The 13,461-nt window shown below is 40.6% G+C and overlaps 1 protein-coding gene across 1 annotated transcript in view; it reads left to right on the top strand.

Annotated features, from left to right (window-relative positions):
* esrrgb (steroid hormone receptor ERR2-like) overlaps nt 1-13,461 on the top strand; it is a gene marked incomplete at its 3' end in the record, with an annotated part of 49,299 nt that overhangs the window by 11,115 nt on the left and 24,723 nt on the right. Inside the window, 2 exon segments of the mRNA NM_001310002.1 lie at nt 1,501-1,916; nt 6,651-6,767. Of these exon segments, the coding sequence (NP_001296931.1) occupies nt 1,514-1,916; nt 6,651-6,767 (520 nt within the window). The 5' untranslated portion in view covers nt 1,501-1,513.

A 13,461-nucleotide genomic window follows, 5' to 3' on the forward strand; every position in this document is an offset into this window, starting at 1 on the left:
CAGAAACTGCAGCAGGTCTGCTTTTTCTGAACGGTGTAACTGTTACTGTTTTATTCTTGTAACATGAATGCTATAAATGTTCTAACATCACCAGCTGGATACTTTGACCAGAGTGTCTAACCTCTCTGAGGAAGACAGTGAAATCGGCACTTCATTTAAATCTAATTCCACTATGTTGAGTTTATTTTATATTTAGGATTTTTTTGGGGATACATATCAACCCAGGTACTCTGATTTGGCTGTTGTCCGTGCATAAGAAATGACTGGGCTAAAATAGTTCTTTGCAAAGGTTCCTGCACTGATGTTTGCCTTACTTATACACAAGTAAGTTGCATTTTGCATCTTACGCTGGTGTTTTTTGGCTCTGGCCTTGTGAACTTTAAGAGTTTCTCATTGCAAGCTTTATGGATGCTGTTGACAACACTTTTTAGCCCACTATTGAAATCCCTGTTTTCAAGCCAAACCTCATTAAATTAAAAATTTTCAATAGTGAATGGGCTTGTAGTGGATTTAGGGTTCTAAATCCCTAACTAAACTAAAAAATAATCAGATTTTTTGTCTTTCACTTGTTTTACTGGGAAACAGGGGTTATCAGGCAATATAGCCCTTCCCAAGAAGCTGTTTTATATCCTGCATCTTGTTTTGTCAAAAAAATAAAATACTAATTCCTCATGCAGAATTACAACACATTGTTTGCATTAATGCTGCTCATAAAATAAGAGATGAAGAAAAAATTAAGATGTAACAATGTAATTGGGGCCCAAGTTGGAAACATCTTGACATATTTAAGAGTTTTTAAGGTTTAAATGTTACATTGATAAATGGATGATTTTTCAGGGCTATGCAGAACCCTTAAATCAGATGAAAGAAAAAATGCTTTTTTCCCAGGTCAGTGCTTTCAACCAAGGCAGCAGTAATCTGCCACTGTCCGCAGGCAAAATAACCAGGACTATTGATTTGGTCATCTATTACCCACAATCCCCCAAATGCTGAGCGTAACACCTCACTCTGTCCATTAACAGGGTTCTAAGGTTTCATTCATTCGTTCATTCATTAATTCGCTCCTGGCAGGCGACCAGTTGTGGGCATTGTTTTCAAGATGTATGGAGCATCTGTTGACATGGTCGTTAGTTGCCATTTTGCCTGAGAGGAATGGGCTCCGTCAGTGTGCTGCTTGGCATTCCAGCACGTTAATGGTTGTGTAACGTCATCTATCAAGCTCAGATGAACCAGCTGATGAATTTCTCACAGGATGATGGAGCGATGATGGTTCAGTGGATGCATTTTTTTTTTCAACTTTATTTTTGTGATGCACATTGTAGGGCTTGGAAAAGACCTTAATCTATTTATTGAATTAGCTTTTTTAGCTGTTTTTTTTTTGTAATAATCATTTCTTATTTTTGTTGTGATTCAGAGAATTACACAATAAATCCAACTACAAGTGAGTTATTTCTGTACTTGAAAATAAATGAAATTCCCTGTCTCTGTTTGTTTCTCCAGGTTGCTGACCAGAATGCCCACTGACGACCGACACCTACCCTCTAGTTGTGGTTCTTACGTCAAAACCGAGCCCTCCAGTCCATCCTCCTCGCTCGTAGACACCGGCAGTCATCACAGCCCCAGCGGCAACTCAGACGCCAGCGGCGGTTACGTTAACGGCACCGGCGGGCGCTCCCACGCCCTGGACTCACCTCCGATGTTCAACCCGGGCATGCTCGGTGGCGGCAGCGCGTGCTTACGGCGTTACGAGGAGTGCTCCGGCAGCATGACAGACGACTCGCCAATTAAGTGCGAGTACATGCTCAATGCCATTCCCAAGAGGCTGTGCCTGGTGTGTGGCGACATTGCCTCAGGGTACCACTACGGGGTCGCCTCTTGTGAGGCCTGCAAAGCCTTTTTTAAAAGAACAATACAAGGTATTTTTTTTAAAGTCTCTTTGTGATTTTAAAGAGTCCTCTGAGTTGACCTGTAGACTAAAAGTTGCTTTTTACAGTTTTTTGTTTGTTTTTTGACCGGCCCACCACACAGTAGATACCCACTGACATTTCTGTGCTGACAGCTTACAAGATGGTCACACTCAGGCACACCAAACAAAGCATAAGTAGCAAAACCTGCAAATTGCAAAATCAACACAGAAAACAACTGAAGACTAAAATGGGAACAACTTGATTCAGTGGGACAAACTACACCTCCGTAGTAATTAATTTAAATTCAATTTAATTATATGGACAGCATACACAGCAATTGTTGTCTCAGGGCACTTTTGAAACGGTAATAAAGTATACAGTTAATTTAATTCAGCAGTGCAGTTAGATTCAAACCACTATGCCAATCAGTAAAAAAATATATCTAAGGAAACCCGGCTGATGTATCAAGTTCCTGACTTTTTTTTCTAGCAATCCCAGTGGGGATGTAACAACAGTGCACAGTCCATTAGAATGTGTTGGCTACTACACAGCAACACTTCTTCCTTAAGATGCATGAGGCGGAAGTAGAAAGAAAAAGTCTCCTTTAACAGGAAGGAACCAACAATAAAGAAATTCTGCAGTAAAGCTAAGCACAAAAACGCAGTTTTTCTCATCTCAGATGCTGAGCTCGGCCAATAATCCCATAGTTTAAGAGGCCCGAAGGTGTTTTGTTTTTAAATGCTCTTTTTCAGAGTCAAGGTGTCATGAATATTAAGTTGTGATTTGAAGACTCTCTGTTCAGTGTGGAGCAATCCAGTGGAAGTCTAACCTAAGAGCCAAATATATTGAAGGTAGAGAGATTTATTGCTAAATGAAATCCGGACTCATAAAGAACACAAAATATTCCTTTAATTTAGTGCCAATTTGAAAGCTGTGACTCAGTTTCCAGTCTTCTGTGTCATCAGTTGCCGTAGGTGGAGATGCATTTTGTTACACAGGGGGTTTGCCTACTCCACTGGACACTGGGCATGAAAGAAAGCAGCAAAAAGGTTGCTGACAAATAACTTTTGTTGTGCTCATGGCCTCCCCAAGGCCATGGCGCCCTAGGTGGTGAGCCAAATAAAAAAACACCACTCATCCTAAATGTTGTGCTTCAAAGAAGCAAAGGTGCTGTTTCACCCCCATCAGCTGTAAATGTTTTCTTAACTTTACCATAGCCACTGTGACTATAAGGAAAATATACTGATCAGACGAAGAGGACACTGTGACACACCTTCATCAGGCAAACCATCCAACCGTGTGCTGTTCTTAAGGGACCAATGCAGTGACTGGCATGTCTACAGCAGGCAGCAGGCCCAGACTGCAAATCTGCTCTGGATTGTGTCTTTTTTATAAGTTTCTGCACGTGAATTGTGAAATAACATGCAAAGACTCTGTTTCAGTATAATCACAGCGGCGGCAGGGCTGTACCACAACACCAAGTCCAAATCTTTGATTTTTATTTGTAAAATTTGGAATTGTATCTTTCAGATATTGAGGTGTTTTATATAATGCATCAACAAAAAAAGAATAGTGGCATTTAAATGGTAAAAGAATAGGAGCGACTGGAGTGTCTTTGTTAGCAAAGTATCATTTTGTAGGCCTCCTGCATGGTTAACACTTACTGTGGAATGAAAACAGGCTGTGAGCCAATGAAATTATTTTAAAACTTAACAATGTTTCCTGGGCATTCTTGTAAAGATAAAAGCTTTTTTAAAAGAGTGATATTCTGGTACAAAGAGGTGCATTTTCAACTGTATATATGTTTCCCCAGCCAGCTGCTGAAATCTTACTTAGGTTATCCGACTTGTTTAATTTGTGGATGTAGTTTGAGCTTGAGAGGTAGTTTCAGGAAGCTCTCGTCTTTTTATAGTTTAGTTCATCGCTCGGTTTCAACCGTTTTAAGTCTAAAAACAATCATGCACATGACTTACAAGTAAAATGTGGACCAAGTCTCACTCTTTTGCATTCTTTCTCATAGTTTCTCTTTATTTTTTTTTTCCTTCCTCTTGCTCTCCTCAGTAGAGGACAGGCTTGTATGCAGCTTAGTGTGTCCGTCATTTGTCCTGAGCCACGGGAGTTTCAGTCAATAACAATCAGTGTTGGGTGACTGTAATTAAGAGCCAGGAATTTCATTGGAAGGAAAGTCAAGAAAGGAGAACAGAGGTGCTGTCTCTTCTTTGTCCTCAGACCTCCCTCCTGTAGCCCCTAAGCAAGGGGAAAAGGAGACGGGGGTCAATTAGAAGCTCAAGCACGTGTTGCAGTGGCAATAACAGAGATGGGAGACAGTGGGAAAAAAAAGAGGGTCCGTTTAGAGGAGTCCTCTAAATAAACGCAGGGGGACAAGGGACGGTGGGGACGTGGTTATTCACAGAAAGGGGAAGCCACTTTAATGGAATGGTAATCAGAGAGGAGGGGGGTCCGGACCCGGGTAAAGGAGGAGAACAAGGAGAGGTCCAGCTTGAGCGGAGATGGGCGCGTGGATAATAGCATGGCATAATAATATATCAACATTTAGGGGGAAAATAAGAGAGGTTAAGGAAGGATATTAGAGTGGTTGAAATGTCCTTTGAGAAATAAAGGTGGACGCAAGACCTGATTAACTAAGAGGGTACGCTGACAGTGAGCTTTTAGACGTAGGTCATTTGGGTCTATACAGGACCCACAGCGCAACAAGCCACCTTCTCCGTACACAGACAATTTAATCCAAGTACAGAAAATGATGTAGAGAATTGTATTCTATGTAATCTTTATTTATAAAAGAAAATCTCACAGGGAAGATGGGTTCAGTTTCAAGAGTAACTTGTTTAGAACAAACATCCAAGCCGACAGTATCAATTAATATACACTAAGTATGTGCGAAAATGCACTTGTTATAAAAAAACAAAAATTATAATTATCTTTAATTTTCTTCTGATTCTGTAGTGGAATTAGTGATAGATGTGAAAAGTAGATTTATAATACACATCTATTATTACACGTCTCTTATCATTATTAATCGGACGGCTCAGATTATGGTCAAGTGCGGCGCGGCGCGGCCATCGCCAGAATCTTACCTGCAGCAAAGAGCAGTCAGTGATCTTTGTTTGGAGAAACATAAATCATTTCCAAAGTGGATTTCTTCAAATATCTTAATAAAATGTCAGTAGTTTTGCTTTTAAAACGGTCACCGTCGGGTTTTTTTTGCATTTAATGTTTATTCACACAGAAGTCTGTGATTGTTATTAACGCAGATGACCCTTTTGTTCTCAGGTGTGTTAAGATAATTTTCCATGTAAAACACATATTGGATAATGGACGGTGCTGAGTGTACTCGGACAGTCATGTCTATGGGTTTAGTGACGAATGTTGGGGATACTTTTGCATAAATCGTTGATTTAATGAATGCTACGTGTCTTTTGCTGATAGCCTGATATGCACAAGCACACGTATATAACCATCTAATCTGGGTGCAAAGTGTCATGTTTAAGTTGCTTTGATAACGTCACACTAGCACAGCAAATAAGCAAGCACAGACTGTTTACAGTGCTGGTTGACGGATGTGAAACCTTCCTACATGAAGTATGAAAGGTGCCTCATGCCTATTATATGGTGTTGAAATCCACTTTTAACTTTTACATCTCATAAAAATAAATATGTTGTCTGAATATGTCGTCTATGTTTTAACACTTCTATTCCCCGGACATCTTTTAATCAAAAAAAAAAAAAATAATGTTTCAACTCAGGTTTCGAAAAGGTTTCCTGAATAAATGCCGGTATGGAGATGCTACCCAGCATGAGCTTGTGCACGCGTGTGTTTGAGTGGACAGGATTTTCCCCACTTGCTAAAGCCTCTCGGTTTAAGAGACTTTACCTAGCCTAAATCCAGCAGCAGTCCCTGCCAACATCTTGGCATGGTTCCCCAGACCCCTAACTGTGCCTGTGACCCCGCCGGCAGCATCCATGCCAAGGATCCTGACAAATGTTGGCACCTTCTCCTTGACCGACGGGGGGTTGCGTTTGTATTTTAGAGCAGGGGGAGGGGTCGCATGCGGCTCTGGCAGATCTGCAATGGACAACACCTGGTTTGCTGTTTTTTAAGGGAGTATTGATACATCTCTGGGCTTATGGGGCCTTGCTTAAACGTCTAATCGTGGGATCTGGAGGCTTTGAAGAGAGAATCTGAAATAGGAGTGTAGCACATGTCAGCTTTTAGGTGCAATAATGATTCAGGAAAGAAAAGTTGACTGTTACAGATTCTGCATTTGTAGCTATTTTTCTAATAGCTAGAAATGTCCGATTACATTGGACAGGAAATATAATCATAGCAAGAAGAGACCTTTCAAGATAGACTTGAATATTAGATTTAGTCTTGCTAGAGGATATGGGAGCTTAGACTGTCCGGTCTAACAGCGGTTTAGTCCATTCCTTGTTTTGTTATTGGGGGGGAAAAAATTATTTTAGGTTTGCAGAAAGGACCTCCTGAGTTATAGAATCTAATTGCGTCTATGAATCATAATGAAGCTGCTGGTTTGTAAGCATCCCATCAAGATGCCCCTAAAACCGTCTTCCCCTTCAAAGCTGTCACATGGGGTCAGATTGGGTTGAGAGATTGTTTTTTGTTTTTTTTACATGGCATTTGATGTATATACCATACATTGTTTCAAAGAAAATGATCTTTAAAGTCTGAGAAACACATGAACTGACTTTCTCCATCTCCAACAGGAAACATAGAGTACAGCTGTCCAGCCACCAACGAGTGCGAGATCACCAAGAGGAGACGGAAGTCCTGCCAGGCCTGCCGTTTCATGAAATGTCTTAAAGTTGGCATGTTGAAGGAAGGTGAGTGTGATTATTCACTTTTAAGTCTTGTTTGTTTCTTTGGTATGATTTTTATTTACCTGACGTGTTCCTTGTTCCGCCAAACACCGAAAGACATCAATTATCAGCATGCTTTTTGCCAGCGCAAGCATTCCTTTCAGCAACGCAATCCTTTTGTTTAAATGTTGTTGTTGCAAAATACGCTCTCCAAAAATCATTACCTGTGACGAGATCATGTCAGATATAGCAAATAGATAAAATGGGTTGATGTTTATCATTAAATAACAGTGGTTCTGGTTGCAGTAGGAATTTTCTTGTGATGGTTTTCAGATAAAGTGCCTTACAAAAGCGGTTTATCCCCTTAAAATTGTTCACAATTTTTCCCACGACCAACACAAACTCTTGCATGATTGTGACATGGAAGGAAAATGATACCTGGTTCTCTTCTTTTTTTTTTCACTAATTAAAAATATTTTTCAAAAGTATGGTGTTTACAGGTCCTTACAAAAAAAGTAAAAAACAAAGCAACTGGACTTGTTTTCCGTAGTTGAAGACGTTTCGCTTCCTCTCCAGGAAGCTTTCTCAATTCAAAAGGTGTAGAGTAATGATGAGTACCAAGCTTTATACTACTGCCCAAACAAAGGCCTTGTAATGGCTTAGATAACATGCAAATTCATACCTGTTTCAGCTTCTTTTACTCATATGGCGATAAATACATTTTAGTGCTAAACATTTCCTTCAAAAGTAACCTGATTTTTAAGCCCACCTGCAAGCATTTAATCCAAGTATAAATCAAGCTGTTCTGTTTGAGAACGTCTGTGAACGTCTGTGAACAACCAGCACCATGAAGACCAGGGAACACGGCGGACAGGCCGGTGGTGAGGCTGCTGAGAAGTTTTAAACTAGAGTCATGGTATGAAACATCTCAATATCTAACACAGCACTTTTTCATCCTTCATAAATAAATAAGCGCGAGCAATAATCACAGAAGCAGCGAAGAGCCCCCTGGGAAGTGGAGGAGCAGCAGAGATCCACAGCTCAGGTATCTGTCAGCAGAATAGCTATTAGTTGTTACGCCACTAGTCTTGCCTTTATTGATTAGTGTCTGAAAGAAGCCTAATTTTGTAAGAACCCCATTATTACCAGATAAAGATTTCCACAACCTCTATAGAGGCAACACTGCACATCACCCCGAACCCTCCACCCCCATTGGGGTGTTGGTACCATGTTTTGGAGATGCATTAGGGAAGGTGGTCAGAGTTGATGGGAAGATGAATGGAGGTACAGAGATATCCTGGAATTAAGACTTCCTGCAGGAAAACAACCATAAATATAGAGAATCAGAGCTACAATGGGACACCTTGGATCAAAGCATCATCATGAGTAAGAGTGGCCCAGTCAAAGCCCGCACATAAACTGGATTAAGAAAATCTGACTTGTTCACAGACACGCTCCATCCAGTCTGGATGGTGTGAGCTATTTTAGAGAGAGGAATTGACAAAAAATGTCCGTCTCCACAGCTGCAAAGCTGATAGACAAAATACTTGCAGCTGCAGCAAATTACGTTTCTATGTGCTTGTCTAACTCTAAGTGTTGCCTCAGGATGGCATGTTTCTTTTGTTTGAAAACCATGCAACCCTTTCTTTCCTCTGCACAATCTTTGATAAATAATATAAGATAAATAATACCCTGAAGTATTTGGGTTTTAAGTGACAAATTGTGAAACGGTTCAGAATACGTTTGCAGTGCACCGCGGTCATAAAGCTAAAACTGAAACCGTTTTGTGTGCCCCTTATTAAGAGTTTTGTCAGAGGAGGAATTATTTTCTTCTTCCTAAAATCACACACCAGTCGAGTTTGGGCGTGACTTTCGGACCATACAGAGCTGATAAAAGAGCCCTCTTTTATGATCAGGTTTTAAAGCGAGCCTCTGCCTTTCAAAGACGGTGTCGAGATCCCCCACACTTGCTTACTTGCTTACCTCTCCCCACACCGATGAGCCTCTGTGTGCTTAACTCAGACAGTTAGGAAAAGCTGCTGAGTTGGATGTTCTTACGGAGGCTGAGTGAAATGTGTAACAGTACTCTTGAAAAGCGCACAGAGCGTTCCCCCCGGGAGTTCTCCTCTCCCCTGGGCTCTGGGTGTCTCTCCCTCTCTCGCTCCGTCTGAGTCTGCCTTGCTTCCCCTCTCCTGCTTCTGTCGTATTGATCCGCTAAATGCTTTCCGAACATGCCGCCTCACTTCCTGCATGTGTTGTTTTTCCTCCGGTGAGAGACCTCTGGGAGTACTGGAGGAAAATCTAGCCGATAGATTTGGTTCTTTTATTTTTTTTTTTTTTTTTCAAGATTCTTTCTGTTTCGCTGCAAGAACTAAGCTACACAAGGATTTATGCATTAACTCTGAAAAATGTACGTTGTTTTTATATGGCAGGTTTTAAATATAAAAGGCTGAGTGTTGGCCTCCTTTTACATATCCGGATAGACTTTCATATTTAATAATTCCTGCATAAAAAATATGCAGGAATATTTTATGTTATATATTTTATCTAAGCAAGAATGCAAAATATTGTTTGTGCTATTTTTTTTGCAGAATAGCAAACATTCTTATATATGCTTTTAAATATAACATAAATAAACAGGCTTACACAACAATGTCAAATAAAAATGCATGTTAAATTAAATAACAGATACTTTTCAGTGCAGCTTATTTATTATGAAAATTGGATGAATGATGGACCATATTCATGAAAATTCAAAACGTGTCATGTTGAGAATGAAATTGAAAGCTTCGTGTACAATTACACATTTCCTCAAATTAAACCAACACCCGGTGCATGCTCTGATGGTGCAGTGTTAGTGAGCACGACCCATGTACAGAGGTCTTAGGCCTTGACGCGGCTGACCCGGGTTTGATTCAGGCCCTCTCTGTTAACCCCTTTTTCATCAGCCTACTTTTATTTTATTTTTTTATTTTTGCCAAATTCTCAATGGGTTTTAGCTCTGGACTTTGACTGGGACATTCTTGCTTGTGAATATCCTTCAGTCTTAACAAACTCATTGCAGCTTTGGCTGAATGTTTAGGATCACTGTCCCGCTGGACGGTGAACATCCGCCCCTGCCTCGATAATTTTCCAGTCTCAAATGCTAGCAGATTTGTAAGGTGCACGACTAATAGGTCTCCTGTCAACAAATTCACCCACCTGGGCTGCTGAACTTTGCATTTCTTCCCGAGTTAGCACGGTCTTCTTGGCGGCTGCTTCTCAGATGAACGCTGGTCTTCTTGATGTCTTCAGAACAGCTGCTTTTATTCTGAGATTTATACACAGACAGACTCTGTTCACTGGGTGACTTCTGAAGGATGTGATGGTGCTAGATTTATATAATGGGTGTTCTGGGAAATATATAGACATGCATGTCATTCTGTCCAGATTTTTTTTTTTTATACATTTTGAAAAAGGTTTGTTTCTTCCATCTTCACAATTTTTGGGCACTTTTTCTTGGCTTGTCGCATAAAATTCTTTGTAACATTTATGGCACGTGGCATTTAATTAGAAGAAAATGGGGAGTTAAATTCTGCTGTGGTTTTGGCCTCTTGCCGTCTTGACGTTCTGATCTTGGATTAAAAAGGGGCTGAGATTGTGGATGGCTCTGCTTATAAAGGAAATCCCGTTAAAACAAGTTGCCATAGGTGGCTTTAGTTGCAGTGTACAGCAGCAGCAAATAGTGTTCAAAGTTTAGCTTGCATAATATAATATGTAAGCAGTTATAAGAACGCATTAAAGGTGTCACTTCCTTTGTAATTTTGGTGTTGCTAACGTGTAAAAATATGGTTAAATGTAATCATGTGGGCAATAGTCTGAAACAACTATATGCACGGTCCAGTGAAATTAAGACAACATGCTTATTCTACATAAGAGTGAGATTAGGAGTTTTGATAGATGGTTTGTTCGACATTTTTCTGCAATATAGAAGACTGACGAGACTTTTCCTACAGCCTGTCATGTCCAAAAATACGAAGATGGCAACAATCGAAATTCTAAACAGTATTTGAGCATTAAGGATTTAAAAGTAAAAGGCCTCAAGTAAAAAAAAAAATCAAAACTTAAAAGAGCCAATAAAACAACATGCTTATGTTCTAGTTCTCTAAATCAATTTTAGTCTGGAAGAGCTGTTATGAAGAAATGGGGATTTCCTGCTAATATCACCTGAATTCAACATCTGAAATCCTGGTGGTCTCTCACAGGGCACTAGCGTCCAACCTAAAGGTCCCTTCGGGGCGTGACGTTGTCAGTTGTTCTAAAAGAGTCCAATATTTCTTCACAATGTGCCAGGCCTGCCAGCCCAGATCATAAAAGCACCAGCTGCCGGGGCTCTTCAGCACGAGTAGCAGGTTGGGGGGGAAATCATCCCTCTTTAGTGCGACACCTGCCCCAAACCAGCTGGCTGAGTCTCTGGTGCTGTTTGCTGGTTTCAGGTGTGTTTAGCGTCCCGTGTCTGCCCAACCCTAGGACTACTGTGTGTAAAATGTATTAATAAGAAGAAAAGCTTAAGTGAGTTACTAGATTCATTTAGTTCATTGTATTTAGCATGTAGTGGGGGGGGGGGGGGGGGGTGTTCAATGCAAAAAAGTATTTTTAATCATCTCTAATCATCTTTTAATTATTATTTTCGTTCTTTTATGTGATAAGGAATTTTCCAGTATGGAAATTAAAGATTTTACAATGTCTTAAAAAAAAAGTACCTAAACTCATTTTGATTTCCATGTGGAAGTGGCATGACATTTTTTTTTTCAGATATTTCTAAATCTGAAAAGTGTGATGTGCATTTGTATTCTACCCACTAAGTTTGTCGCACAAAACCACGTTTTGCGGCAGCTGCAGCTAAAGGTCTGTATGTCTCTATCAACTTTGCACATCTAAAGACATTCTTCTTTGCTCAAGTTCAAGCTCAGTCAGGTGTGACGGGGAGTATCTGTGAACAGCAATTTTGGAATCTTGTCATATATTTCTCTCTGGATTTAGGACAGGATTTTGTCTTTAGGACAGGATTTTGAACTGGGCCACTCTAATACATGGATTTGTGTTAAAAACGACCATCCGTTTGAAACTGGCTCCCTGTTTAGGGTCACGGTTCTGCTCTAATGTAACCCTGTGCCCTAGTCCCAAGATATCTTCAGCCTCTAACAGGATAATGCCTGTATTTAGCTCCATCCATCATCATGCTAACTTTGACCAGCTTCCCCTTTCCCTGCTAAAGAAAGCCTCCCCACAACATGATACTGCCACCACCATGTGTGTGTATTTTGTGATCAGAGGGATGTAAAAGGTTGGTGTTTCTAAACAAAATATTTGAAACGTAGACCAAAAGTTCAAGTTTGGCCTCAGAGCATCTTCTGCCGAGCTTTACATCCACATTATTGGTTCGGGCAAACTTCAAGCAGATCTTTTTGTTTGTTTCAATCAATGTCTACCATAACGGAGGATTTCTAGAGTTTCCCTGTGAACATATTGTCCCACCTGAGCTGTGAATGTTCGGAGAACCTCCAGAGTTGCCATGGGCTCCTTGATTGTTGAATGCTCTAATTTGTTTGACTTCCCTGATTAGTTGAAGTGACATAAAGAAGGCTGAATGTGTATGCACACAACATTTTACACCTTGTTATTTGCACAAACATTTGAAGACCCAGTATTTCCCTTCAACTTCACAGTTATACGCTACTTGTGTTGCTCTATGATATAAAATCCCTGCTGGCTGAGTGGTAGCTGTAGGCAGCTTTTCAGGAAAACTGACCCCTGCGCCACCATAATGTCCTGCTAAGGTGAAAGAAAAGGTCCCAAGTTCAGTGGAAAAAATCCTAACGTAATTACAGCTCGCCGAAGGCATGGTGTCAGTACCCTGTACCAGGAGCCGCTGCACGCCGCTAATGACAGCGCTAATGCTCCCCAGTGTTACTGTGTAGTGTTGCAATAACTTACTCAAAATAAATTTCTGTTTTCAATTTGAACGATCTCAGATTTCAACCCTATTTCTGCTAATAATAGAAATAGCTTATTGGAGTGTCTAGCTGTGTCTTAAATCAAGCATCGCATGGTAATGTTGACACATTAACATGTGGAAACAGAAGAAAAAAAAGCCATGCTGAATTTCTGGTGTGAATGAAAATCTTTAACAGTGTGAATAAAGGACACTTAAGCCGCTGCTCTTTTGAAATTAGAGCCGGATGTTTTAGTCATAGTTGGGTGTTTTTCTAGAGATTTTCTGACACTGCTGTAATGCGGTGGATGAACACAAGCTGCCAGACTATTTTGGCAACCCACACCGCTGTCTCACTCTCGCTCCGACCACAGATAGGGATCGGCCGTCTTTTCCTGACCGAACGTGGCTACCGGGGTAACGTTACAGCCTTATTTTCCTCCAGCCACATACACAAAAGATTAGTGAAGCCATATCCAATATCACAGACTGTCAGGTCCCTTCCCAATCAATGCGCTTAGATCGGAAACCGATCTATATGCTAAGATTACATCATCAAAATAAAGATATACCCAAAGTCTGTCTTGCTTAGTATTTCCTTTCATTATTCAAAGTTTAAGGACTGAATAACCTTTCGACCGTTTCCTAGTCAGATTTTTACTCATATTGGGGCTTTTTTTTTTTTTTTGCTGTTTAAGGCGGCAGAGTCTGTGCAATGACCCAGCTGAGAGTCAGCGGCCACCC

This window comes from Fundulus heteroclitus, chromosome 15, assembly GCF_011125445.2.
Source record: "Fundulus heteroclitus isolate FHET01 chromosome 15, MU-UCD_Fhet_4.1, whole genome shotgun sequence".
Taxonomy (NCBI): domain Eukaryota; kingdom Metazoa; phylum Chordata; class Actinopteri; order Cyprinodontiformes; family Fundulidae; genus Fundulus; species Fundulus heteroclitus.